Here is a 26,765-nt window from a genome sequence, read left to right on the forward strand (position 1 = left end):
TGCCAGCAGAGGTCAGATAAAGGAGTCGGATCACCAGGCAGTAGAGTTACAGGCAGTTGTGAGTTGGGTGGGTTCTAGGAACTGAACCTGGGTTCTCTAGAAGAGCAACGCATGTTCTTAACCAGGGAACTAGCTCTCTGGCCTTGAGATTATTTTTTTTAACAAGAACATTAGGGCAGTGATTCTAAGTGCAAACTGCTCATTTTGGGGAAGTAAAAATTACTAATGCCTAATAATGTATGCACTAGAGCCAAGGGATCATTTTAGAAGTAAAGAAAACCGTATTTGGGGGAAGAAAACCCAACCCAACCCAACGCAACCCAACCCAACCCAACCCAACTCATGCCAACCAAACTAACAAAACCCCAGATTCCTAATAATGTCTGCAGCGGAGCCAAGGGATCGTGTTCTAGAAGTGCTGTTCCTTAGGTCCTTCTGTTGACAAGAGTTGAGAACACTACATTCCATATAGGAAGTGATATCTGAGGGAAAGGGACTAGCTACAGAATGAGAGGTTTGTTTTAAGTTACTGATGGGGACTCCTCATCCTCCTCTTCACCAATTCATGCAGAGAAACAAAGGATTAAATTATTTTAAGAGAGATTTAGTTGTACTGGCATGCTGAGTGGACAATTAGGAGGGAGGCTGGAGCCATATGTCTACATAGGGAAGATATATAGCCTTGTCTGTTTTAGTGGAACATAATGGAGCCTGACATATGTGGGCAGGCCCTCCTTGTCACCAGTGGTGTGTGATTATGCTTATTCCTTCATCTGACATAGTCAGCTGGCCTTCTAAACTCAGTGTCCTCCTGGAGAGTCTCAGGTAGAGTCAGTCCAAGCTTGCCTCCCAAGCCAATCCCTATTTTCCATTTGAATGCACAATTGACTCTTTTAAATTATAACCCCAGGGGTTGGGGATTTAGCTCAGTGGTAGAGCACTTGCCTAGCAAGCCCAAGGCCCTGGGTTCAGTCCCCAGCTCCTGAAAAAAAAAAAAAAGAAAAAGAAAAAAAAATTATAACCCCAATAAGTAATAATTATGTTAGAAGGAAAATGGGTTGAAAATAGTTCTAGCACTTAATTATTAGTATGTATGTTCAGACTGTTAGTTTTCTCTCTCTAGGAAATTGATCCATTTTTAAGTACTGGCATTATATTTATATCAGCCATAATGTCGACTTAAAGGGTTAAAGATATATCCTATTTTTAGTTCAGGACAGATATGAATACTTTTTAGGAAGATTTTTCCTAAGTTTTTTTTTTTTTTTTTTAACTTTTCCTCATTTTAAAAGTTGGTTCATTTTGTGTTGGCCAGTAGTTCCCGAGCCTAAGTCCTGCCCTAGGGTGTAGTTGATGTACTCAGTGCCACTCCATTAGAGAAAACTGATCTTCCGTTTCTGTGAGGCATTGGTATAAACAGCTTCTTGGTTAAGGATGGGACACTGTGCTCACTTTCTTCTTCTGCACAGTGAGGCTTTGTCTGGCATGGATTTGTACATGCGTTGCATATGGCGGGTTATTGCTTTCAGTTCTGAAAGTGTATTTTGGCTACATCCCTGTTCATACAGTTTTTGTGTAACTACCATACTCTTAGAGGTTTTGAGTATTTATTCCACTGTTTTTTGTCTTTCATTACTTCTTTGAAGAAGTCTGCTGTAAGACCTATAAATACAATATTTTTTCTTTCTTGGAAGCTTTTAGACATAGCCATATCTTATATTTTGTATTGTCACTGTGATGTGTGTCTAGCATCTCTCTCAAAATCCTTCTTAGCTTTGCCATGGTTTCTCACTCTGCAGATTTGTGCCTCAAGTTTTGGGGAAGTTTTTAATTCTTCTTATAATTTTCTTCCTTTCCCATTATACACATTCTCTTTTGGTCTAATCTTTTAGGATTCTAAGTAGATTTATGTTATTGTGCTGGTTAATTTTTGTCAACTTTACACAAACTAGAGCCACCTTGGAAGAGGGAACCTCAGTGGAGGAATGCCTTTGTCAGACTGTCCTGTTTGTGTGTTGTGGGGTGTCTTCTTGATTACTAATTGGTGTGGGAGAGTTGGGGTGCAATTCATGGCAGGCAGTGCTACTCCTGGGCGTTCGGGTGGCTGAGGGAGCCGGAGGACACAGAGGACACAGAGGACACAGAGGACACAGAGGACACAGAGGACACAGAGGACACAGAGGACACAGGCCAGTAATCAGCACCGGTCCTCCAGGCTCTTTGCTTTGCTCCGTCTGCGTGCTTCTACTCTAGCTCTGGCTCTGGCTTTTCTCCATGTTGGACCGGAACCTGTATGTTTTCAGAAACTCCCTCATCTCCAAGTGACTTTTATTTAGTGTTTTACACAACAACAGAGAGACTGACTAGGACAGTTAACATTCTGGGCTTTATTTTTCAGAAACTTTCACCTTCCTCTCCCCCTCTCCTTGTTCTTCTTTTCCTCTCCTTTCTTGTCCCTGTCTTTTTCTCCCCCTCTCTCCCTTACCCCTTCCTTCTTTCTTTGTCTCTTGCTCCCTCTTTCCCTCCTTCCCGTCCCTCCTTTGGCTGTTTCTCTCTGCTTCTCTGCTCTCTTCTCCCCGTGCTTCCTGAGCAGTGCTGTCATTGCGCCTGTCTCAGGCCACTGTCTCACGTCTATTGTACATGGTCTGTTTAGTCTGCCTGCCTTCCTCCCTTCCCCCTTCAAGTTCCTTTGTATAATTGGTACGATTCTGATTCTGATCTCTTCCTTATTTTGAAATGATTAGATCTCTGTTATGTACAGTAGTACATTGTACTTCATTACCTTTGTAGTAAAATGAAAGCCTTTGACCAAAGTTGTGCTTCGACTCATAATATTTGGTGTGATGTGAACATTCTTTAAATTAATTTTGAATAAAATGAACCTGCTTTGTGGATACGTTAAATTTACATTTCAGAATGATAAAGTTATTTCTGTAACTAGTTCTAAGTGTTAAATATACTGAATATTGTGGATAAAATATATCTTTTAAAGTCATACCTTGTACAAAGACTCATAACACTAACTTAAAGCATTGCTTCTCACCTTTGAGGAATCATGGAGGTAGGTGATGAGGGAATGCTGTACTATTTGCTGGTTCTGTCAGGTTTGTGTCACAGAGCATCTTTCCACAAGCGAGCTCCTCACTTTTTCTTCTGTGTTCTTGTAAAAACTTTTGTGTTGGTTTTTAATGATTGGTATCTGAAAAATGTCAAAACATTGGTTCTCGGTTGTAGGCTCCTTGTCATAGATTAATCAGGATTGAACATCTGCGCTACAGCAGTTCTTTCCCTTTTTGTTTGCTGATTTAAAAAAAAAGAAAGAACCCTCTCCTGGAGGGCCCTTGGGACAGATGGCCCCTCACTGTTGATGGTTCGATTACCATGCTCACCCACAGTTTCAGAGGAGTGCGAAGGAAAGAAATTGCTTTCTTTGTCAAGGTGTTTTCAATTCAATTCTCACCCATTAGCCCTGTTTGCTTAAGTTTGGAATTACTCTATCAGGTGATTGATGAGGGTTTCATTTTATCATAATAGGTCTTGAGTAAAAGGAATGGAGGAGGCACAGTGATATACCTGATACGCTATGTGCTGGGTTATATTTTCCTAAGGTTCTTTGAGGTTCTGTTTCCATTGTCCAGTCGGAATTTGCTAATATATAAGCAAAAAGAGCATTCTTATTTTGAATTATGAAATGAATTTTATATCATTCTACAAGAAACATTTAGAACAGCTAGAATTAAACTGTTGTTTTTATAGTTGCAAAATATATAGGAGTAGGCTGCCTCTCCAGATTACTGTTTAGAATGAGGCCATCAACAAGGGGACAGTGAATTGGACTTTATGTGATGATTGCTTATGTGCATTTTTAAGACTGGTGAGAAAATGAGCACATTTAAAATTGCTTTAAATATGTATATTACCTTTGTAAAGTGATAAATACATGTGTGGTCTGTTTTGCAACTGGTTATATAAAACATTAAAATAAAGTTTTCAGTCCTCTGCAATTATATATATGATTTAAACTTATTTGAACTTAAACAGTATTTGAGTACTGTTAGTGATTAATAGCCTTTAGGTTTCCTTACACTCAGGTACTATTGATACGAAGTATGTAGAATTTAGACTTTTTCTTTGCATGAATAATTTACTATTTGGTTTGCTGGAAATACCTTAGACAATAATAAAGTAATCCTGCCTGTGATGTCTTTTAAGCCATGGCTCTGTTAGTGAGCAGAGAGCACAGCAGAGCAATGGTAGAAGCAGACACTTGTGCCCCTCTCTGCTGCATTAGTGCCCAGCATGGAGACAAAGGACACACAGCTCTAGGTCTGCATGCAGAAAAGACTGGGTGAGGATTCCATCATCCAGAAAACTCTAAGATTCTGTCTTATCTTAGCATGAACTTTTTCTCGAGAATATGGAGTTAACAGTAAAAACAGAGGCTTTGTGTCAGAGATGTTCTCTGTGTTCATCTCTCCTCCTGGTTATTCAGAGGGAAGTAACCACTTAAACAGCACATTAATGTTCAGAAATAAATCATCTCAAGAAAACAGCAGAAAGTGTTTCCTCACAGAGCTAAGAGTGTGACCTACAAAAAGATCCCTCTTGATAATCTAGATAGTGGGATGCTGTAATTTACATATACATTAGGGACAGAGGGAATGTTAACATATATATGTGTGTGTGTGTGTGTGTGTGTGTGTGTGTGTGTGTGTGTGTGTGTGTGTGTGTAAAAGTCCTCCGTGGTTGCTGCTGAGATGATACAGCTGTAAATGCCATGAAACATTTCAATTTTGATATGACTCTGTTTTTACTGGAACCTAGAAATAGAATTAGGATGTCAGCATTTTTCATCATGTATTATTATTTCCAAAATATTCAGTAGTGTTTTTTATATGAAATCATCTCCTGATGTAATTGCTGTGATCGATGGTGGTTTTCCTAGTTCTGTGAAGACACACATGTATATGTACATAGTAAAGTGGACTCTAGGGGTTGATGAGATAGCTCTCTGACTCAGAGCACTTGCTCACAATCAGGAGTTTTGGAATTTGGATTTCAGCACCCACATAACAAGCTAGGCATCCTGTAGACACCAGTAACTCCAGCACTGTGGGATTGCACCCCCTCTTCTGGATTCTGTGGGTATATGTACACATAAACAAATCTTCAAAAAATACAGAGGATTCTGAATTACTGGCATAGCATAGAGTATTTATAGCTAATATATATTAAATTCCTCAATGCTAATCCTTGTAAGATGGATGTGGTCTGATATTAGGTCTTCAGGTGTGATTCTTATAGGAGGAGCAGAATCAGGACCATGTGGAGCTTGTTAGACCCACATATGATTAGAAGTTCTGTGGATAAGATCCAGCATTCTGGGCTTTAATAAGAGCTTTCTTGGCATTTTTGTTGCACACTGTTGTTAAGAGAACTGTTTGCCAGATCCTTAAGAAGTTAGTGAAGTTTTGTATTAATGATAGGTATACATATATATACATACATACATACATACATACATACATATATTTCAGTTGTCTTAGTATTTGACACATTTATTGGGCAGCTCTGACATCTCAATAGATGTAGCCAATGTGTTATGCTTAGATCTTGGTAATTGGCCTGTCTATCACCTATCATGTGTTAACTTTAAAATAACTTGTACAAACATCTGACTATATGCTTTATTGGGATTGAATATTCTCTAATTTGAATTACCAGAAATGAATTCTCTTATTTTTAATATTACTTTTGTTCTTAAAATGTGTGATGTTAAATAATTCACAATATTTTTGGAGTGGGTGTGTGAATCACATCTTTGCATTACTAGATTTGTCAGAATGAGTGATATCTTTCCACCAGTCCTGTAAAGATACACTTTGTTGTGGTGCATGCCGGGGAAAATGCAAAGCATTGATTGTTCTGATAATGGGAGCTTCGATGTGGTCCTAAATAACTGTGTAGAATACTTTCCTAAACCCTTTGCCACCAGGTTGAATATAAAGTCACAATAATTATTAGTTTGAAATACTTCAGCAGATCTGACAAATTGCAATTTTTACTTTGGTTATCTAAGTATATGCTATTAAATATGTTCACACAACAGCATTGTACAAGAGGGCATTTGCGTGGCACACTTGGTCAGAACATGAGACTGTTCTTCAGTTTAGCCCAGTGTGGGGTAAGGTGGGTTGATTTTGTGGATTTCGGCATGGTCTCTGATGGGGACACAGTCATCCTGATGCAGTGAGGAGAGTCAGCACTCCCAGGGCCACATCTTGTTATTTTACTTGTGCTTCCATTTGTGATCATACTTCTCAGCTACACCATTTCTCATTTGAAATTTGTAGATGATAACTAATTCATAGTTATAGCTACTCACATTTTTAAGTTCTCTTTTCATTAGTTATGACTGACAGAAACTTGAATGTTGATTAAATCTACCAGATGTTTTTCCCACATTGGCTATTGATCATGATGGCAAAGTCCACTTTGTTGGTTTTCAATGCCAGATTAAACTTTTACCTAAACTGAATACTTGGCGTGAACAACTGATTCACGCCTCTTTGTCCAGTTTGTTTCAGAGAGCTCCCTAGAGCGTGAAGGCATGGGGAGGAGCCAGCATCTCCACCCCAACTCCTCAGATGTACACAGAATCACACTCCCACGTCCTCCTCCTCTAAAGCAGGGGATGCTCTTGCTTCCATGCCAGGTCCAGGTCTTTGTCCTGCCTCACATTCCACCCTCTCTGATCTTTTTAAGGGTCTTTGGTGTCTTCCTTGCTGGCTTTCCACTATGTCATTGGTCTCTGTCAACATGCACAGATACATATTGTTACAGAGACCGTGGAGTCTACTGAATGTTCCATCTCTGCCTTCATCATGTACAGCCTTGCTTAGTCATTTGCTTGGACACAAACCTCCTGCCCAGTGCTTATCGCACAGGTTCTCTGTCGGCCTCTCTCCCCTGCCCTGTTTTACTTCCTATGGCTTTATGTCTGTAAGTGTGGTTGTCATTTTGTGACCATCACCTCACTGTGGCCTGCAGCACTTGTGAATTTTATTTTCTTTTAAATGTATTTATTTAATTATTTATTTACTTACATCTCAAATGTTGATCCCCTCTCCTCCTTCCCAGTTCCCCGTTGTAGAGTGCCTCTCCGATCCCTCCTCCCCTTTGCCCCGCCCCCGTCCCCCACCCAGTTGTTACCCCAACTGTGGTGCACCAAGTCACTGCAGGATTGGGCTCATCCTCCTCCACTGAGGCCAGACAAGGCAGCTCTCTGCTGCACATGTTTTGGGGACCTTGGACCAGTCAATGTATGCCCTTCGGGTGGTGACTCAGTCCTGGGGAACTCCCAGAGGGCCATGTTGGTTGGCACTGCTGGTCTTCCTGTGGGGTTGCCATCCTCTTCCACTCCTCAGTCCTTCCCCTAACTTCCAGTGTTTGTCTGTGGGTATCTGCATTTCTCTCAGTCAGCTGCTGGGTAGAGCCTCTCGGAGGCTAGGCTCCTGTCTGCACACACAACAAGGCATCATAATAGTGTGGAGGATGGGTGTCTGCTAATGGGATGGCTCTCAAACGGGCCACTGGTTGGCCATCCTTCAGGCTCTGCTCCACCCCTGCCTCTGCAGTTCTCACAGACAGGACCAATTTCCAGTCAGAAGTTTTGTGGGTGGGTTGGGGTCCCCATCCCTCCTCTTGGGGTCCTGTCTGGCTACTGAGGGTGGTCTCCAAACTGGAAAAAAGCCAAAGTATCATTATTTGCAGATGATTTAATAGTGTACATAAGTGACAGAAAAAATATACCAGAGAACTCCCAGAGGTGCTAAACACCATCAGCAAAGTGGCTGAATACAAAATTAACTCGAAATAATTAGTTGCCTTCATTTATACAGGTGATACATGTGCTGAGAGAGAAGTTAGGGAAATAGTGCCCTTTACAGTATCCACAAGTAACATAAAAATACCTCGGTGTGACTCTAACCAAGCAAGTGAAAGACCAGTATGACAAGAACTTCAAGTTCCTGAAGAAAGACGTTTAGGAAGATATCAGAAGATGGAAAGATCTCCCTTGTTCATGGATTGGCAGGATTAACGTAGTGAAAATGGCCATCTTACCAAAAGCAGTAGACAGATTCAACACATTCTCCATCAAACTTCCAACACAGTTCTTCACAGATTTTAAAAGAACAATTCTCAAATTCATATAGAAAAAGCAAAAAATCTAGAATAGCCCAAACGGTCCTGAACAGTAAAAGAACTTCAGGAGGAATCACCATCCGTGACCTAAAGCAGAGCCACAGTAGTAAAAACCTGCCTGGTGTTAGTGCAGAGACAAGTGCCCATGAGTGGAATCCAACCGAAGACTCGGAGATAAGCACACACACTGGCTGACACTGAGCTTGACGGAGAAGCTAACACCTACCGTGGAACAGAGAGAATGTCTTCAACTATTGCTGATAGTCTAACTAGGTATCTGCATGTACAATAAATAGATCCATATTTATCACCCTGCACAAAACTGATATCCAATGGGTCAGGATCAGAGACCTCAGTGTAAAGCCAGACACACCGAATCTATGGAGAGGAAGTGGGAAGCAGCTCTGAACACGTTGGTATGGGGCTGGCATGGCTCAGGCACTAAGACCAAGAATTAGTAAGTTGGACCTCATGAAACCGAAAAGCTTTAATAAGGCAAAGGACACTGTCAGTACAACAAAATGGCAACCTACAGATTGGGAAAAGATCTTCACTAACCCTTCATGTGACAGAGGGCTAATATCCAAAATATATAAAGAACTCAAGGAATTTTGCTTTCTTTGTTAATCTCTAAGGGTATGCCATGTCCCTTATGCCCAAGCATGGCAGCTGCTCTGTGCTCCCTGGATATTCTTTGTTCTTCGGTTGCTGCCACTTCTCTTGCCAGTCCAGCCCCATACTTTCATACTCTCTCCCTGCTACATTATATTCTTTTTTAATTTTTATTTTATTTACATTGCATGAATTGCCACTGTTTCTGTTGCCCCTTCCCTGACTTCATCATCCCATTCCCCCACAGCTCCCCCTCCTCTGAGAGGGTGCTCCCCCACCCAGCCAGCATTTCTCTTCTCAGTTTCCTGAGTCCAGATAAGGCAGTCCTCTTCTTCTCCTGTGCGCTTGGACTGTGCCTCTTGGTTAGTGGCTTAGTCTCTGGGAGCTCTGAGGGGTCTGAGTTAGTTGACACTGTTGTCGTTGCTATGGGGTTTTAATCCCTCAGTTCCTTTAGTCCTTCTAACTCTTCCATAGGGGTTCCCGACCTCAATCTAATGGTTGGCTGGAAGTATCTGTATTTGTCTTAGTCAGCTGCTGGTAGAGCCTCTCAGAGGACAGCCATGCCAGTCTCCTGTCTGTAAGCCCATCATGGCATCAGTAATAGTGTTAGGGGTTTGGTGTGTGCACATGGGTTGAATCCCAAGTTGTGTCTGTCACTTGGTGGCCTTTCCTTCAGTTTTTGCTCCATTCTTGGTCTGCATTTCCTTTAGACAGGAACAATTCTGGGTCAAAAATTTTGAAGATGGGTGGTAGTCTCCTGCATCAACTGGGGGCTTTGTTTATTGGAGGTGGTCTCTTCCAGTTCCGTTTCCCCACTGCTGGGCATTTTGGCTGATGTCATTACCATTGAGTCCTGGTAGCCTCTCCCATCCCAGGGCTGAGATTTTCTAGAGGTTCTCCCAGCTCCCAGCCCAAACTGCCGCATATTGAATCCATTCTTCTGGCCTTCTAGGCTTCTGTCCTCTCTCTCCCCACCACAGTACCTGATGATGTTCCCGTTTCTCCTCCTCTTCCCCTCTCCCACCCAGGTTCTTCCCTCTGTCTTCCTTCCATGATAATTTTGTTCCCTTTCTAAGTGGGTTTGGGCTATAACACACTTGGGTCTTCCTTCTTGTTAAGCTTCCTGTGGTCTGTGAGTTGTATCATGGGTCTTCTGAACTTTTTGGCTAATATCTATTTATCAGTGAGTATATACCAAGCATATCCTTTTGGTTCTGGGTTACCTCACTCAGGATGATATTTTCTAGTTCCATCTGTTTGTCTGCAAAACTCAGGGATGTCCTCGTTTTTAACAAGGACACATGCTCCATTATGTTCATTATATTCTTGATATGATAAATTTTGCTTGCTTTTACAAACGATACTTGTTTTTCCTTCTTTTTTATTTTTCGAGTCAATATACATACTGTTTTTCTAGTCTAGAATATTCTCTGCTGCCCAAATTATCCACTGGTGATGATTAGATTCATTGGAGTTAATATAATGTCAGTTTGCAGGACCTCTTTCCTAGTTAGGGGTAATATTCCTATGTAACACCATGAAATTTCATGACCTAAGCAGGTTGGGGAGGAAAAGGATTATTTGGCTTCCATTTCTCCATTGCAGTCCATCTCTGAAGGAAATCAGGGCAGGCACTCACACAGGGCAGGAACCTGGGTGCAGGAGCTGATGAGAGGCCATGGAAGGTACTGCTTTACTGATTTACTTCCCCTTAGGCTGCTCAGTCTGCTTTTTAAAAATAGAGCCCAGGAACACTAATCCAGGGATGGCATCACCCACAATAGGCTGCACCCTTCCCCACCAACCACTAATTATGAAAATGTCTACAGGCTTGTGTACAGCCTGATATTATGAAACCATTTTCTTTATCGAGGTTCCCATCTCTCGAAGGACGCTAGCCGGTGTCATGTTAATATAAAGTAGCGAGCGACGCCTCACTCGTCCAGTCATTCAGTGACAGCTCCTCACAGGCTACTTTACAGTTTAGTCCTTCCTCCCTCCCTTCCTCCCTCCTTCCTCCCTCCCTCCTCCCTCCTCCTCCCTCCCTCCCTCCCCTCCCTCCTCCCTCCTCCCTCCCTCCCTCCCTCCCTCCCTCCCTCCCTCCCTCCTCCCTCCCTCCCTCCTCCCTCCCTCCCTCCCCTCCCCCCCTCCCTCTCTCCCCCCTCCTTCCTCCCTCCCTTCCTCCCTCCCTTCCTCCCTCCCTCCCCCTCCTCCCTCCCTCCCTCCCCCCCCCCTCCCCCCCTCCCCCCCTCCCCCCCTCCCCCCCTCCCCCCCCCCCTCCCCCCCCCCCCCCCTCCCCCCCCCCCCCCCTCCCCCCCCCCCCCCCCCCCTCCCCCCCCCCCCCCCCTCCCCCCCCCCCCCTCCCCCCCCCCCCTCCCCCCCCTCCCCCCCTCCCCCCCCCCCTTCCTCCCCCCCCCCTTTCTCTCTCCCCCCCCCCCTTCCTCCCTCCCTTCCTCCCTCCTCCCTCCCTCCCCTCCTCCCTCCCTCCCCCTCCTCCCTCCCTCCCTCCCTCCCTCCCTCCCTCCCTTCCTCCTCCCTTCTCCTCCCTTCCTCCTCCCTCCCTCCTCCTCCCTCCCCTCCCTCCCTCCTTCCTCCCTCCTCCTCCCTCCCTCCTCCCTCCCCTCCTCCCTCCCTCCCTCCCTTCCTCCCCTCCTTCCTCCCTCCCTCCCTTCCTCCCTCCTCCTCCCCCCCCCCCCCCTCCCCCCCCCTCCCTCCCTCCTCCTCCCCCCCCCTCCCTCCCCCCCCCCCTCCCTCCCTCCTCCTCCTCCTCCTTCCTCCCTCCTCCTTCCCCCTCCCCTTCCTCCTTCCCTCCCTCTGCCTCCTTCTTTGCTTACCTCCCCTCTAATCCCCTGTTTTTGCAGGGTCTCTCTTGTAGTCCAGGCTATCCTAGACTTGGCTGGCCAAGGACGTAGAGGTCTCCACCTATCTCTGCCTCCTAAATGCTGTGTCCTGAGTCAGAATCTCTCCTGGAACTCACTGTGTAGGCCAGGCTGGTCTTGAACTCACAGCGCTCCGCCTCTGAGGCCGGCTTCTAAAGTGCTGGGATTAAAGGCATGCACCACCATAACCTACTTATATGTGCTTTCTATTTAATGTTTCTCTTCTCTGTAAATGGTAGGGATCCTGTTTTTACTTCACGATGGTATCTCCATAGGTCAAAACATAAAAAAAACCACATTTTCAAAAAAGTCACTCATTTCTATTTAATAATTTTTATTCATTTATTTTCAAAAGACATTTGTTCGTTAGCAGCATTTTCTTTAATTTACCAAGTGAAGGAATTTTCAAGTTGAGTTGAATTGTCCTGTGATAATCTTGATTAAAAGGATGCTTTGCACAAAACCTAGACAGTATTTGATGTTTAGTCCATGAATGCTATGGACAGTCAGAAGGCAAGGGTTTATATTTGAATGAAGTAGGTGGATCTTAGTTAGATAGGCCATAAGGATAGTTATTATTGGAAAGAATTTGACGTCAAGTTCTCCTTTACGTTCAGCCAACAATGCTCCAGCCTTAATTAGCTAGCTGTATAATGAGACTAAGAAGTTCTCAAGTTTGACTCTGCTCTCCTTGTACATATATTTCACTCTACAATATAAATGACTCAAGCATGGCAAAAGCTATGATCAAGGAGCTTGAGAAATGGCTCAGCAGTTAAGGGCAGTTCTTAGAGGGGATCCCTGTTTGGTTCCTAGCACTTACCGTGGCTCACGACTGTCCATAATTCCAGTTTCTGGAAATCCATTACTTTCTTCTGACCTCCTTGGGCACCAGGTACATAGTAATACACATATACATGGAGGCAAAGCATTTATATACATAAAGTAAGAATAAAGACAAATTAGTCCTCAACCAAAATACAAAGAGAGTATATTCTATATTTTCCAGAAGTTACACGGAGTTGTGGTTTTTCTAAAGCCTTATTTATAAAGAAACTATATATTTAATTCATCTTCGAATTCCTCAGAATCAGAGATTTTTATTCATTTATGAAAATTGGGAACTTTCTTTTTATCCTTTTTTTTGGTAGTTTAGTGTAGTCCTCACTAGTATCTTCAGGTATTTTAATTTTTTCATTTAGGGTAGAAAATATGAAATCACAGAGTTGAATCACAGAGTTTGTCTTAGTTTATAGTTCAAAAATTATAATTTAAAAACATTGTGCTCATACACAGAGTTTATTGCTATCTACAAGATTACTACTGATTTAAACAAAATCTGTGTATTTATGCTGTAATTCTGTGGGAATGAAGTTCCATGTTCTTCCTGTTAGCAACAGTGCTTCTAGGTAGGATGTGGAGTCTCCCTGGACTCGGTGGCTATGGGAAGAACAACACATTGTCCCCCATCGCCACTCCACAGCCCCGCCAACAGTTCTCATCCCCTCACCCATAAGATCGGCATAAAATCGGCTCCGACAGGTCGGGTTAAAGATCTGAAGTAATCCTCAGGGAAGAGACAACTCATGCTTTGTTTGAAGTAGCAAAATTGGATTATTTTTCTCAGGTCTTTTGTTCTTTTGCAGTACTCTGAAAGGTTGCTACAAATATGTAGTTGGAATATAACCACATAAGCAATAACTAAGTTAATCCATTTCTAATGTGAATGCACTGGACTCTAATATTGTTTTGCATGCTGCTGAAGGATGCGATTATTTTAATGAAACTAAATAGGATATTTTCCACTAGATGTTTAATCCAATAAACCTTTCCATATAGTCATTTGTTTCACTTCTGTGCAAGTATAGTATATAGAAAAAAAATGAATGGATGAGCAAGGGGTGTGTGAGAAGCGAGGCGGCTAAAGCAGCCTTGGCTGAGTGCAGCCCACAGTGCAGGGCACTGCCTGTTAAGGACAGTGGATGAAGAGGGAGTGGTGCTGGGTCTGCACTGAAGCCCACTCTGTGCCTTGTGACTAGCCCGCCTTTGTGCGATGATCTGTTTTTCCTACGATCCATTGACTGTTATACTTTATCCATGAAATGTCTCCTGTGTACTTTGGTTTTATGACATTCAAATCTTAACAGCCCACAGTTTTGGTAAAAGTGCTACACAAACCTATGCAGTTTGGGAATGTAATCGTCTGTGGGGTCTGCAAGACAGTTCTGCTGAGGGCTCTCAGTTGACCTTGGACGTTTTTCACATTAACTTCAGAAATGTAAACATTCGTTTTATGTGGTGAGGACGAATGCTTGATGTTTGTCTCTGCAAACTTTTCATAAATTTCTTCTATATTGTTTTATATGTTTTACATGGCTTATTTACATTGATTTGTATGGAAAAATTTAATTCCTTAGTCATTATTAATTTAAAAGTTTGATTTAAAAAGTGAAAAGCATGGTTTGTTTGTTTGAAAGTTAAAATCTTAGAAAAATAGCCTCATTGAACTTACAAGTGGAAGTATTATATTAGCCAGTGCTGCTAGCTGCTTAATGGATTAAACATAGTGTTTTAGAATTAACCACAAAGAAATTCAGTACATGGATTTTTATTTTTAAAAATGTACTGTAAAATGGTTTTGAAATAAGACTGTAGGTATCCACTGACTGGATGCACAGCGTAGAGGCGCCCGTGGGCCACTGAGTCCTTTACTTGAGGTGGAGTTTAGACTTTGTCTGACTGGAAGCACTTGGATAGTTTTACCAGCATCCGTGTCAGTTACCCTTTCAACCTTATTCTAAATGTTTAGCTTCATTTTTTGGGGGCAGAATTATGAACATGGTCAAAATATTTATTTGTACTAATTAAAGTTACCAATACCATCCTTTGCCACCTTTAAAATGGAGACTTTAGAAATTTGAAAATAAACAACTTGTATGAATATTTATAAAGCTTTTGATTTGTTATACTTTATCTAGAAATTAATATATATATAAATTATATTTTAGAATAAAATATATTGTAAAATCAAATTTATTTTTAAAAAGCTGTCTTAAACCTGCCTAATACCTTATATATTACTTAAATATTATCTTAGAGTTTAAATCTGAGAGTTTAAACTGATAGAGAGCTGATCATACACTCTACATTGGAATGTAAAATGGAATTTTAGGACAATTTAGTTTAGTCTCTGAGGCTGTGTTTCATTATTTTTATCATTATTATTATTATACTGCTTTTATGTTTTATTTTCAATCTAATCTAGTGTTTTTATAAGTAGTTATATTGGAAACGTATTGTTCAGAACCTTAAAATCTGAATCGTGCAATAAATAGCTTACTAAAAGGAATAGTTTTTAGTAATTTGATTAGATTATAAATTTGATTTGACTCTATTTCTAAGGTTATTTAAACCCAAATTTCAAAGTATTTAATTTTATAAAAATAGAGAAATGAATTACATTGTGTTTAAAAAAATCAGAATTGATCATTATAAGAATATTAGTAAAATCGTTGCCTTACAGATCTTCCAATTTTTCTTAATAACGTGTGTCACTTGTTTGCAGATCCTGTGGTATTGTGGAAATTCCCAGAGGACTTTGGAGATCAGGTTGGAAACATAATTTAAAAACATTTTAAGTTGAAGTATCATTATTACTATGAACTACTGGTACTATTTATGGATAGCTGCAATTATTTTTTTCTTGATCAATTTTGAGAAAGAAAAAGTATGGAGAATATACAGAAAAATTTTTAGATGTGACCAAATGGGCATTAACTTTCTAGACCAGGCTGGCCTTGAACTCTTACAGATTCCACTTAGCCTGTCTCCAGAGTGCTGGAACTAAAGCTGTGCACCACCACACAGCGCTTCCTCATTGTCTTTAAATTTTTTACTAGCATTTATTCATTGTGTAGAACACTAGGTTTCATTATGACATTTCGAACATATGTAAATCCACTTTGATCATCTTCAATCTCCTGTTGTCATAGCCATCTCTCCTCATCCACTATTCCCTGGCTCTACCACCAAAGACTCCCTCTCTGTTCCTGTTACTTATGCTGTCTTTAATTACTGCTGTTAATATAGACATACATATAAATATGTAAATATAAACCTACTGAGTCAACTTAGTGGTGCTCGAATGTATGTTTTCCGGGCTGACCCCAAGGGGCTCATCCCTGGGGAAGGTTGGTTCTCTCTCTCAGAGGTCATTGATTGCTTGTAGCTCTTAATCTGGTGGTGGGGCTTTAGGAGAGTTCGATCATCCACATTGGTATGCTGACTTCATTTCCCTGGACGAGGTCTTGTTTGGGCTACCATATTGCTGAGATTTCTCCTTAGTCTTAAACCCCAGCTTGGAAGTTACTTCTTCTAAGGCTTTCTTGAGTTTCTACAGCAGCCTGTGTATGATCTTTTAGCCCCTGTTATATACCTCAAGTCTTTCCTGTTTCCCAACTCACTGTCTCTCATTTTCCCCTGGTTTCCACATGCTGCAGTGGCTGGCATATAATAACGTGTGAATAAATGTTTGGGTTGCAGAGTGAGTGACAGATTAAAAAAAAAGTTATCTTGGCCACAGTGGGAAAAACAGGTAACTAATGTTCTAGGAAGGATAGTCCAGGAAGCTCTGTGTAAGCTTCAGTTTAGAAAGATTTTAGGGGCTATGGTAAATATAGTGGAGTTTCATTAAGGTGTGAATGAACAGTGTAGCTTGATGAGTTTGCAGTGTGAAGGTTAGAGTGTTCGACACTGACTCATGACAAGTTCCTCCTCCTGCCTTTCATTTCCATAGAATAGTGTTGCTCTTACAAATGCTGTTGGACAGGGGTACACGCCACTCACTGTCATCATGTCAGTCAGTTAGTAACATGCTACTCATTAGCAAATCCTGTAGGAAATATTTGGAAAGTTTAAGCTATGTTAAGTGTGTCAAAGGAAAAGAAATACTTTGATGCATGCATTTCAGCTGTATCCTTGTAGGGCTTTCTTATGCAGAGGCTGCTAGCTAGCTGCCTGACAGTCAAACTCTGGTACTTCCAGTCTTTTATGTTCAACCAAGTGTAGCTGTTGTACTGTGTGTTTATAAGGAATGCTTAAACTTGTGACCACTTACAGTTGTATTTATTCATTCAACTTTCTTTCCCTGTTTGATTTAAAAGGGATTTGGGTAGTGCAAAGATTTTCATGATTTAAACTGAGCCATTGATATCTGGGTATTTTGTAATTTTATTTAGTGTGAAGATTTTTATTTATGAAGATCTAAATTATTCAGAAATAATTTATTGATTCTAGTATTAGAAAAATAATCAGAAACAGTTATAGACTATTAAATTAATTTTTAAAACTTTGTTTTAAAGTAAACCAATTTTTGATATGAAAGGAAAGTTTATTTCACTACTCTTATTAGAATGTATATGCATACACATGCATATGTCTCTGTATACATATGACAAATTGGTTAATTTTTTAAAGACTTTAGTATTTATAATGAGAATGGGTAAATATAAAAAAATTAATTGTATTTAGATGCTTTCTTTGTTTCATATTCCAAACATTTTGAAACTATTTTTAGTAATCTTAAAATACCTATTCTTTCTTGTCAGTATGCTTTTGGTAGGAATATATAGTATTATATCCTTGCTATGTTGTTGTGTCTTAAGAAGAGAACCAGATTGTCAACTCTTACAAGATTTATTTCTTTTGCCAGTAAAATGTTAGAGATTTAATATAAAACATGACCACACTCTTATTTTACTGTATAATGCTTTATTTTGAATTATTGAAATTAAAATTTTCATTGACAACTGTAGGAAGCTAGTTTGGAAAGACAATGATATTTTCTATATTTAGTTTTATGGATTAGGTATTTGCTGGCACAAATTGTGCTTTCACAAATTTGCAGTGAAAAAGTGTTTAAGAAACATTGCGATGATGTGTTTGCAGCCCTGTAAGAATGACATAACTTCTCTGCTGAAGGGCGGAAAGTTTCACTTTAGTGAGCATCTGGAAATAGGATCTTTATATTTATTTTTAGGTCAGTGAAATTATTATATTCTAACTCTACAAATTATTTTGTTCAGATAGGAAGGCCTCACTGTGCCCTACAGCCTATAGAAATAAAGTCATGTGTGATGTAGGCGGAAATAAATACAAGTTTCTCACAGAAACGTTTTTGTCAGCAAAAGTGAAGTTGAGCTTCAGTTCTGCAGTGTGCTTGAGAGATGCAGAGGGGCAAAGGACTCTTCCAGAGTGATGTAATCCTCCCAACAGGTTGAGCAGTGTGCAGTCTTAGGTGGAGGGTTTGGGCACTTGGTTCAGAACTCTACATCTAAGTTTTCACTTAAGAAAAAGAAGGTGAAAGGTGAAGATGGTTGAATGTGAAAAGATGGAAACAGTGAGATGCCTAGAAGTTGCATGAAGGAAATAAGGACTTCAAATTGACATAACTCCTTGTTCACATGGACTATGCTACTTGGTATTCAAGCTTGCTGATATCTGCCTGCTGCTTTAAAAATGAGTCTTAAACCTCTTGAGGTTTAAGTTGAATCCAGAAAGAATTGAACCCTCACTAACTGATTTCCCCCTTCTGTATTTGATGATTGTTTGCTCGTTTTCGTTGCATTCTTAGTAGATAACGCTTTTGAAAAGACTAAGGTTGCTCATTGGTATTTAAAGTTTCTGCCTGATATGCAGTTCGGGAGAGCAAGTGATGTGAAGATACTTTGCTATTAAAACATTTAGATTTAAACATATTCTCTATCAGCTAAAAATACTGAACTTGGTCAGCATATGGTACTAGCTAGCCTCATGCCCACCAGCTCTTTTGTTGTCTTGTTATTGTTACAGGGCTTAATGACAGTTGTAAGCCAGGGTTGGGAGTGTGGGGGTGGGTCCTCCCTGGGGAGAAGCGGAGGAAACTGCAGTGTGGATTATGGAAATATGGATTGATCTCAAAGAAACCTCCTTTTAAAGAAAGGGCCTCACTCAAAGAAAAGCTCAGAGAAACTAGTGAAAAGATGATGGAATATGATGTAAAAATGATCACGTGAAGTCTTCCTTTCATCCCCAGCTGCTGTATTTTGGGGAAAGAAACACATTTGTATATTAAGGGAGAACTAAAAGAGCCAGATGAATAGCATTATTTATTAGGTATATTTTCATGTTGATTCAGATAAATTATGTGCATTTTAATAGATTTTACATATGCCAGACATTTTAAGTCTTGAAAAGTATAATGTTAGGATGTTTAGTATGAGCATTTCAAGGAGAACACTAATTTTGGCCCTTTTTATATGGACCCATTTGTAAAAGTCAGCTTTTAGGTTCTTATATAATATGCTGACTTCTTTAACTGCTTGTACTAGTGAATATTTAATTTAAAATGTGAATGGTTTCTTTCTTTTAAACCTAATTATCCAAATATTATACAATTTGATGTTTATTCCATTATGTTTTGTCTGTAATTATAGCTTATTTTGATTTGTTTAGATTAAGAATAAATTCTAACAGTCTTTTTTTTTTTTTAACAAAACCTAGGCAAAGGGATTCATGTAGCTTTACTTAGATTTTGTTATTCTTGTACACAAAGAAAATCAAGGTTCTGAAGTTTGAAATTCAAAACTAGTGGAGAGTTAGCATTCAAGTGTAGGACAGAGGCACCTGGGAGGAAGACCACGGCTTTAAGGCCAAGTATTTCCAGTTTGACCATGCTAGGAGTGTGTAACTTCTCAGGCAAGGCTGGTGTTACAGAATTCACTAGTGCAAGTGAACCTGGGACACAGGCTTAAGGACAGGGATCTCAGAGATACTTAGTTCTACGGACCCCTCCGTGGTGAAAAAGGGGAGTTTGATAACCTTACCTGCTCAGGCTTTTTATAGCTATTTTTGTTCTGTAAGAGATGGGTAATATACTGACTTCTTTTATGTTTTTATGACTCCTGATGGCTATCTTGGACCATTTAATGGTTTGTATTGTAAACGGAAGAATTCAAAAGCCTTTGTTGGATTATTAATTGAATTAGTGCAAGGGGAAAACTTTGACTAGATCATTGATCAGCTAGGGAATAAGGAGGGGGAAAATCATGTTATCTAGCTCCAAGTTTTAAGATTTAGGGAGTGGAAGAATTCACAAGAATTTAAGGCACAAGATCTGGTTTAAATAACTGCCAGAGGGTTAGTGTGAAATATGTGAACTGCGTGGTAAGAATACAAAAGTAACTGGTCTGGTTGATGAGGAACTTTGTGCCTATGCTTCCTGCTCTTGGTGTAAAAGAAATAAATAACGATAAAGGGCATTTATGTAAGGTGTTTCCACATGTTTCATTTATGCCCTAAGAAGTAACCTTTAAGGCTAAGAACATCATTCTGAATGGTAACTTCTTTGACTGCCATTGTAGTTGTTCAGACTGCACTAAGGGACAGTCATATAGATGATAGGAAGGGTGTACTTTCCTTTGGTGTTTTTGTTGTGTAGGAATAAGTACACGAGATCTAACCACTCTTTGTAATTCCAGATATTGTGAGCCCTGAGCAAAATCTTTAGTAGACCTCTGGCACTTATGCAGCTTGCACAACTGATTGTTATGCTGTGAACATGACTGTTTTAGATGCTTCTTTGAATATTCTGAACGATGTTTATTTCACTTAGCATGATTGTCCTTAGTCAATCTATGATCTTTAATGATAAGAAAAACTTAGAATAAGAACCATACAGTACTAAATTAGGGGAAAACCTGTTCAGTACTAAAGACTAGGGGTAACAAAGACAGACACTGGGAAGGAGCATGCTGGCCTATGGCCAACATTTACATCCTGACCTATGAAGATGAGGTCATCTTTTGTGTGGCAACTCACAGGGCACTTTTCTGAGGTTAGGGACAGCATTCACAAATGATCACCAAAGGATCGTACCAGTACCTGTGACCTGACCTCAAAAAGGACTGCCCAGGTATGTGACGGACATCAGTGAGTCCCAGAAAGGAATTCCTGAAGATTTGAGGTGGGAGTTACATGGAGGCTGGATTGTATTAGAACTCTGTACCCCTACCCAGCTCTCTCTTCTTTATTTATTTTGTTCTTTATTTAATACCCAATTTCAGTTTATCAGGGTATCTCCATCCTGCTCTGTTCTAGTCTGCTGTCTAGCTCATTTATTCTTTTTTTTTTTTTTTTCCTGTTTTCTCTTTCTTCCTTATCATTTTCCCATGGTCATCTCAACACAGGCTGGCAGGGTTTGTACAGTCTGTAGGATGTTGAGGTTTGGGGCAGTCTTAGTGTTATATTAATCTACTGAATTTAAAAGTCTTTTTTGAGAGTTTCATATATGCATCCAATGAAATACAATACGTAATCCACTTTCCTCCCTCTAGCGTGCCCTACCTCTAACTTCATTTTTTAAATTTTTTCTTTGGCCAGCTTACTGAGTTGAGCTGCCCATTTGTGCATGTGCATGAGGCAGCCCACAGGAGCGTGGGAAACCTACTAGTCAGTGGTCATATCCTCAAAGGGGGGGGGTGATTCTCCATCCTCCAACAACTATCTATTGCCAATAGCTTCTCAGTACTGGGGGGACCTGGGGTAACCACAGCTTCTGTGAGTTCATGAGAGTGATAGCCATGTCATGTCCAGAGGACAGAGTTCATAGCATGTCTTCCCTCCTCTGACTCTTATGCTCTCTCTGCCTCCTTTTACACAGTGTTTCCTGGGCTTTGGTGCGTGTGCATGTGTGTGGTTGAATACAGCTGTCCCATTTAGGGCTGAACACTCAGTTTCTTATGCTCAATATTTTGATCATTAACTTCAACCCACTGCAAAAGGAAGCTCTGGTAACAAGGTTAAGAACAGCCATAGTCTGTGAATATAAATATTTAGAAGACAGTTAGACAGCGTGACTATCTAGCAGAATAGAAATAGCAGGCTCTACCCTTGGGCCTATGACTTTTATAGCCATAAGCTGTTTTTGATCAGGATTATGGTATCAGCCATGAAATTCCCTCCTGTGGAGTAGGCCTCATATCCAACCAAAAAGCAGATAGTTATCCCATAACAGTAGCGCCAGTATTAGTGAGCCCCTCGTACCTGAAAGGTCAGTGTTGCACCATGCATGTCCAGGACTGGGTAAGACCATTGATGTTTTTCTCTCCCAGAAGGCCAGCTGCATAGCACATTCCAGCATCATGAAAGCTAGCCAACAGGAAGGTATTTCCTGGTCTGTTTGAGCTTGACTTCTCTCTGTTCTACAGGCAATGTGCATGGTGTCTTTAAGAGCAGAGCCTTTCCTTATGGTTATGGTGGTAACCAAGGACAATGGCCATAAACAGTGCTATTTTGGAAGCTTGTGGAGATTCCCTGGCCAATAACTAGTAGGAAATATTTCATTTCTGGCCCTGTGGCTTTTATTTAATAACCCATGTCTTTTTGAGCTCTGTTGTTCACCCATGCAAGGTGAACCTTGTGAACCACTGTTGTAAAAAGTTGTAATTTGAAACTAACTTGCTCTGCATAGGCTTTTAAAAATATGTCCTTAGTTTTGGTTGTTACACCTAACATCTCTTCCTCTTGCCCATCCTGTATCTCCATCCCCGTTTAATCCTTTAGCTCCCTCTTTTATTTCATATGTATTTTACCATCCCTCCTATTATTTTTGGATTGCATTTTTTAACTTGTCCTTTTACTCTACCTTTCGTGTAAACTGCCTCATGTCCACCACCCCTTGTCAATACTTCCCCCGTGCCCTATCTTTCCCCCTGTATTTTTCTCTCCTCCACATACTGTTGAGGTCTGAACGTCTGTGTTTTCTGAGATCAGTTGAGAGAGGTCAGGGTAGTATAGTCGTAGACTGATGTACTTTCTCCATCCACACAGTGTTAATTACTAGCCTTACTCTGTTTTTATTTTCCTTTTTGCTTCCTACTCGTTCACAGTAACTAATTTATTATTTATGCTTCAGACTTATCAATGTTCCTTTATTTTTTTTAAATGATTAGCCTTTAAGCGTGATTTAAGTGTGATTATTTTTGACTCCTACTGCATTTTCACAATGGTCTATCCATTGATAGTAATTGCTTTTAAGATAGTAGTCTCTCACAATAATGCTGGCATCCCATATAATGTACCAGGACAAAAACAATATCTCAGTACCACTACAATCTTGATTCTCTTGAACACTGCAAACATTTCATTATGTAAGCATTGTTAGAAACAATTTAGCCAGTGGCATGACCCCAAGAAAACAAGTCTCAGTGAAAATAACATAAGATATGAAAACCCAAGGCAATGCTGCTCCTCTAAGAATTACTAATCCCACAGTAATGGCTTCTAATGGCAACGTCAAGGTGAAATCTCAGGCAAATAATTCAGAAGAAATCAAAGAGCGCACATGCAGCATGGGCTAACACACACAGAGGACACAAAACCAAATTCTACACAACAGCAGAACAGTTTATGTAATAAGGAATATTCCTGAACAGGAATATGTAACAGGATCTGAAAATGGCACTCAGCAAAGCAACAGAAACATGGAAGAAACACTGAACTGAAAAACTGGAAATTAAAATGCCAATAAGTCATGGAAAGCCCCAACAATAGAATGGATCACAGGGAGCACAGAATGGTAAACTGGGAGACAAAGTAGATGAATTGTATCCAACAGATAACAACAAAAGATAAATTAGTAAAGTGTGACCTGGCCCCACTTGATGTGTGTCATTTATGGAAAGAACAAATCTAGGAGTCGTGAACATAGAAAAAGAAATATTTAATGCTAAAAAGAGACAAATCATTTACGTAAAATCACTGCAGAATATTTTCTAAATATAGATACAAGGGGCTTTTAAAAACAACAGATAGACAAGGCCAGCAAACAACCTCTCCACATTGCACTGTAATTAAAACTGTAAATACACAGAATGAAGAAAGAAAATGCGGGGAGAGTTCAGGTAAAGCCAAGTCACATGAAATGGCAGGTCTGGCAGTAATAGCAGATTTGACAGCAAAAACTCTTAAATGCACAAAGTCTTACAATGATGTATTTCACATTCTTAAAGAAGCTCATAACTGAGACTACCCTACTCTCCAAAAACCCCATCTGTTATCTTTGAAGAACTAATTTTTCCTGATAATAACAGACTATGAATTCATGACTTCTAAGCTGTATCTTCAAATATCTAAAAGACTTGAAGTACTCCTTTAAACTGGAAATTTAAACACACTCAGAAGCTGGAGAAACACTAAAGCATGCTAGCATAAGTAGTTAAGCCAATGAGGAAAGGCTATGCACAAAATCTTATAAACCAACAGTATGACAGGCCTCTTACACACCTCTTAATAATTCTGAATACCAGCAATCTTGGCTCCATAATTAAAAGACACAAACTAGCAGGTTGGTTGAGAACACAAGATCCATCTTTCTGTTTCCTGTGAGAAGTGTGCACACCATCAAAGGCTGAGGCTGCCTTAGAATGAAAAGGTGGTAAAGGTTACTCAATCCAGTCAGTGCAGCTAGCAAGCATATAGGTAAGTGTTCTGCTCCTTGACAGATACACATCAAACGAGGTCGTTCAGGAGACATGCAGACAGCTACTTCATGCTTTTTTAGAGGGACATTTCTTCAAGGACTTTAGAATTTTCTTTTTAAAAATATTTATATTTTTGAGAACTTCATATTTGAGTATTATTTTTAAATAATTTCCCTCATTTTTCTTTTGCTAACCCTTCTTCCAACTATCTCACAAATTATTTTCTTTACTGTTACATATATTAATATAAATCTTTAAATACAATCTGCTGATTGGTTTTAGTGTGAATCATATGTAATATTTTTTAGGGCTGACCACTTGATACTGAGTAACAAATTAGAAGGATCATCTGAAGGAAGGAGTTCTCTTCTTAGAAGTTATTCCTGCCTGTAGCTCTTCATCTGGCATAGTAGGACCTTCTGGGAGCTCTCCAATCCGCATTGGCATGTCTGCTAGTGTTATCATGGTTCAGGTCTGGTTTAAGCAACCACTTTGTTGAGATTTTATGGGTTCAGCTTCCCTGTCATACATAGGAAATATAGTCTTACAGTCATTCTGCCCCGTTTTATGATGCCTCCCTGAGCCTTGGTGTAGGGAATGTGTTGTGTGATGTCCCTGAGCCTTGGGTGTGGGGAATGTGTTGTGTGATGTCCTGACCCTTGGTGTGGGGAGTGTGTGGTGTGATGTCCCTGAGCCTTGGGTGTGGGGAGTGTGTTGTGTGATGTCCCTGAGCCTTGGGTGTGGGGAATGTGTTGTGTGATGTCCCTGAGCCTTGGGTGTAGGGGAGTGTGTGGTGTGATGTCCCTGAGCCTTGGGTGTGGGGAGTGTGTTGTGTGATGTCCCTGAGCCTTGGGTGTGGGGAATGTGTTGTGTGATGTCCCTGAGCCTTGGGTGTAGGGAGTGTGTGGTGTGATGTCCCTGAGCCTTGGGTGTAGGGAGTGTGTGGTGTGATGTCCCTATGTCCCTGAGCCTTGGGTGTGGGGAGTGTGTTGGAGATGTAACACTTGGGACTGGTGTCCACCGCTAGTTTTTCTCTGCGTTTTGACCAGTTGTGTATTTCTGTAATAACCCGAGATTCTTCTCCTTCATTTTGCCTTCTCTATAATTTGAAGGTTTGGACTTTTTATGATGTCTCACAATTTCTACATGTTCCTTTCCTGTGGTTAAATATTTTTTGCCTATTGGTCAAATATCTACTTTATTTCCAAGTGTTGATGTCGTTTCTTCTACTTGATACACTCCACTCTAAGTTGTCCCTTTTAGGTTTTAGTTGGGCTATTGACTTTTTCAGTTTCTTCATCATTTCTGGCTGAGCTCTTGTCTGCATTTCTATCTCTACTGAATTCAGGCTCCAAATGTTGGATTGTCCTTGTCATCTTATTCAGTCACATGCTTGTATTTTCTTGGTCGATTTTTCAGTCTTCACACACTCAGTGTTGATTTTGGACTAGAGAAATGGGGGTGTGCACCTGTGCAGTCCTCACACACTCAGGCACAGCTCAGGTAGCATAGCTTACACGAGGCCAAACAGTTGCAGCTGTTTGGACCACTGCCATGCTTTCTCTCCTAACACACACTGATTGGAGGCCCTCCTTTCCTCGACTCCAGAATCAACACCGACTACGCGAAGGAGTTACTGGTCAGTTTTCCTACCCTGTCTGAAATCAAAACAAACTTCAACAAGACAAGGGTGGAGCTTATTTTTGTTCTTCATGCAACATGGTATTCAAACTCTTAGCAAGAGTAAGAACAGAAGAGGACGAAGTAAAAATGATACAGGTTTGAAAGGAAGCAATCAAAGTGTCCTTATTTGCAAGAAATTAGCTTCTATGTATGAAAGCAAAAGACTCCACCAGAAAATTCTTAGATCTGATGAACAATGTCAACAAAATAGCAGGACACAAGGAAAAATCAATAGTCTACAGTATACCAATAACAAACATACTAAGAAAGAGCCCATTGCTGTGTTCCATTCGCTGTAGTTGTGCCCGGCAGGTAGAATACCTTGGAGGACATCTGCTTCATGAAGGGAAAGACATATGCAGTTAAAACTTACTGCATCTAGCTAGACTTGGTGGCACGTGTCTTTAACCCAAGTACTCTGGAGACAGTGGAAGGTGGAGTTCAGAGTTAGGTTGTTCTACATGGTGAGACCTTATCTTAAATGAAAACCAAAACAGTGGTGGCGGCGGTGGTGGCAGAGGTGGTGGCAGCAGCAGCAGCAAAAACCCTTTAAAATAAAAAGTTGAAGAAGATACTAAAAATTGAAAGACCTTCCATACTCCTGGATTTGAAAAGAGCAATATGATGAACACAGATATCTCAACAGAAGTAATCTAAGGATTCAGTGCAAACCTTATCTTTAGAAAACAAATCTCAAATTGTGTGGAAGCACAGTAGATCCATCCCCTCGCCCTAGCAATCCCCCAGTAACCGAAACCATCATAGCAAAATGAAGGTGATGAGGGAACGTCAAGTCATACTGCAGAGCCATGCAACAGAAACAGTGGCACTGTCAGAAAATGCACAGGTCCATTGACTTCAGTGCAGT

At 40.5% G+C, this 26,765-nt stretch overlaps 1 protein-coding gene across 2 annotated transcripts in view; it reads left to right on the forward strand.

Annotated features, from left to right (window-relative positions):
* Dennd1b (DENN domain containing 1B) overlaps positions 1 to 26,765 on the forward strand; it is a 212,740-nt gene that overhangs the window by 45,999 nt on the left and 139,976 nt on the right. For both annotated transcript variants that reach the window (XM_032915408.1, XM_032915409.1), the window contains exon 3: positions 15,262 to 15,305. In XM_032915408.1, coding sequence (XP_032771299.1) covers positions 15,262 to 15,305 — 44 coding nt within the window. The remainder of the gene's footprint in view (positions 1 to 15,261; positions 15,306 to 26,765) is intronic.

The sequence above is a fragment of the Rattus rattus genome, chromosome 10 (assembly GCF_011064425.1).
Source record: "Rattus rattus isolate New Zealand chromosome 10, Rrattus_CSIRO_v1, whole genome shotgun sequence".
Classification (NCBI taxonomy): domain Eukaryota; kingdom Metazoa; phylum Chordata; class Mammalia; order Rodentia; family Muridae; genus Rattus; species Rattus rattus.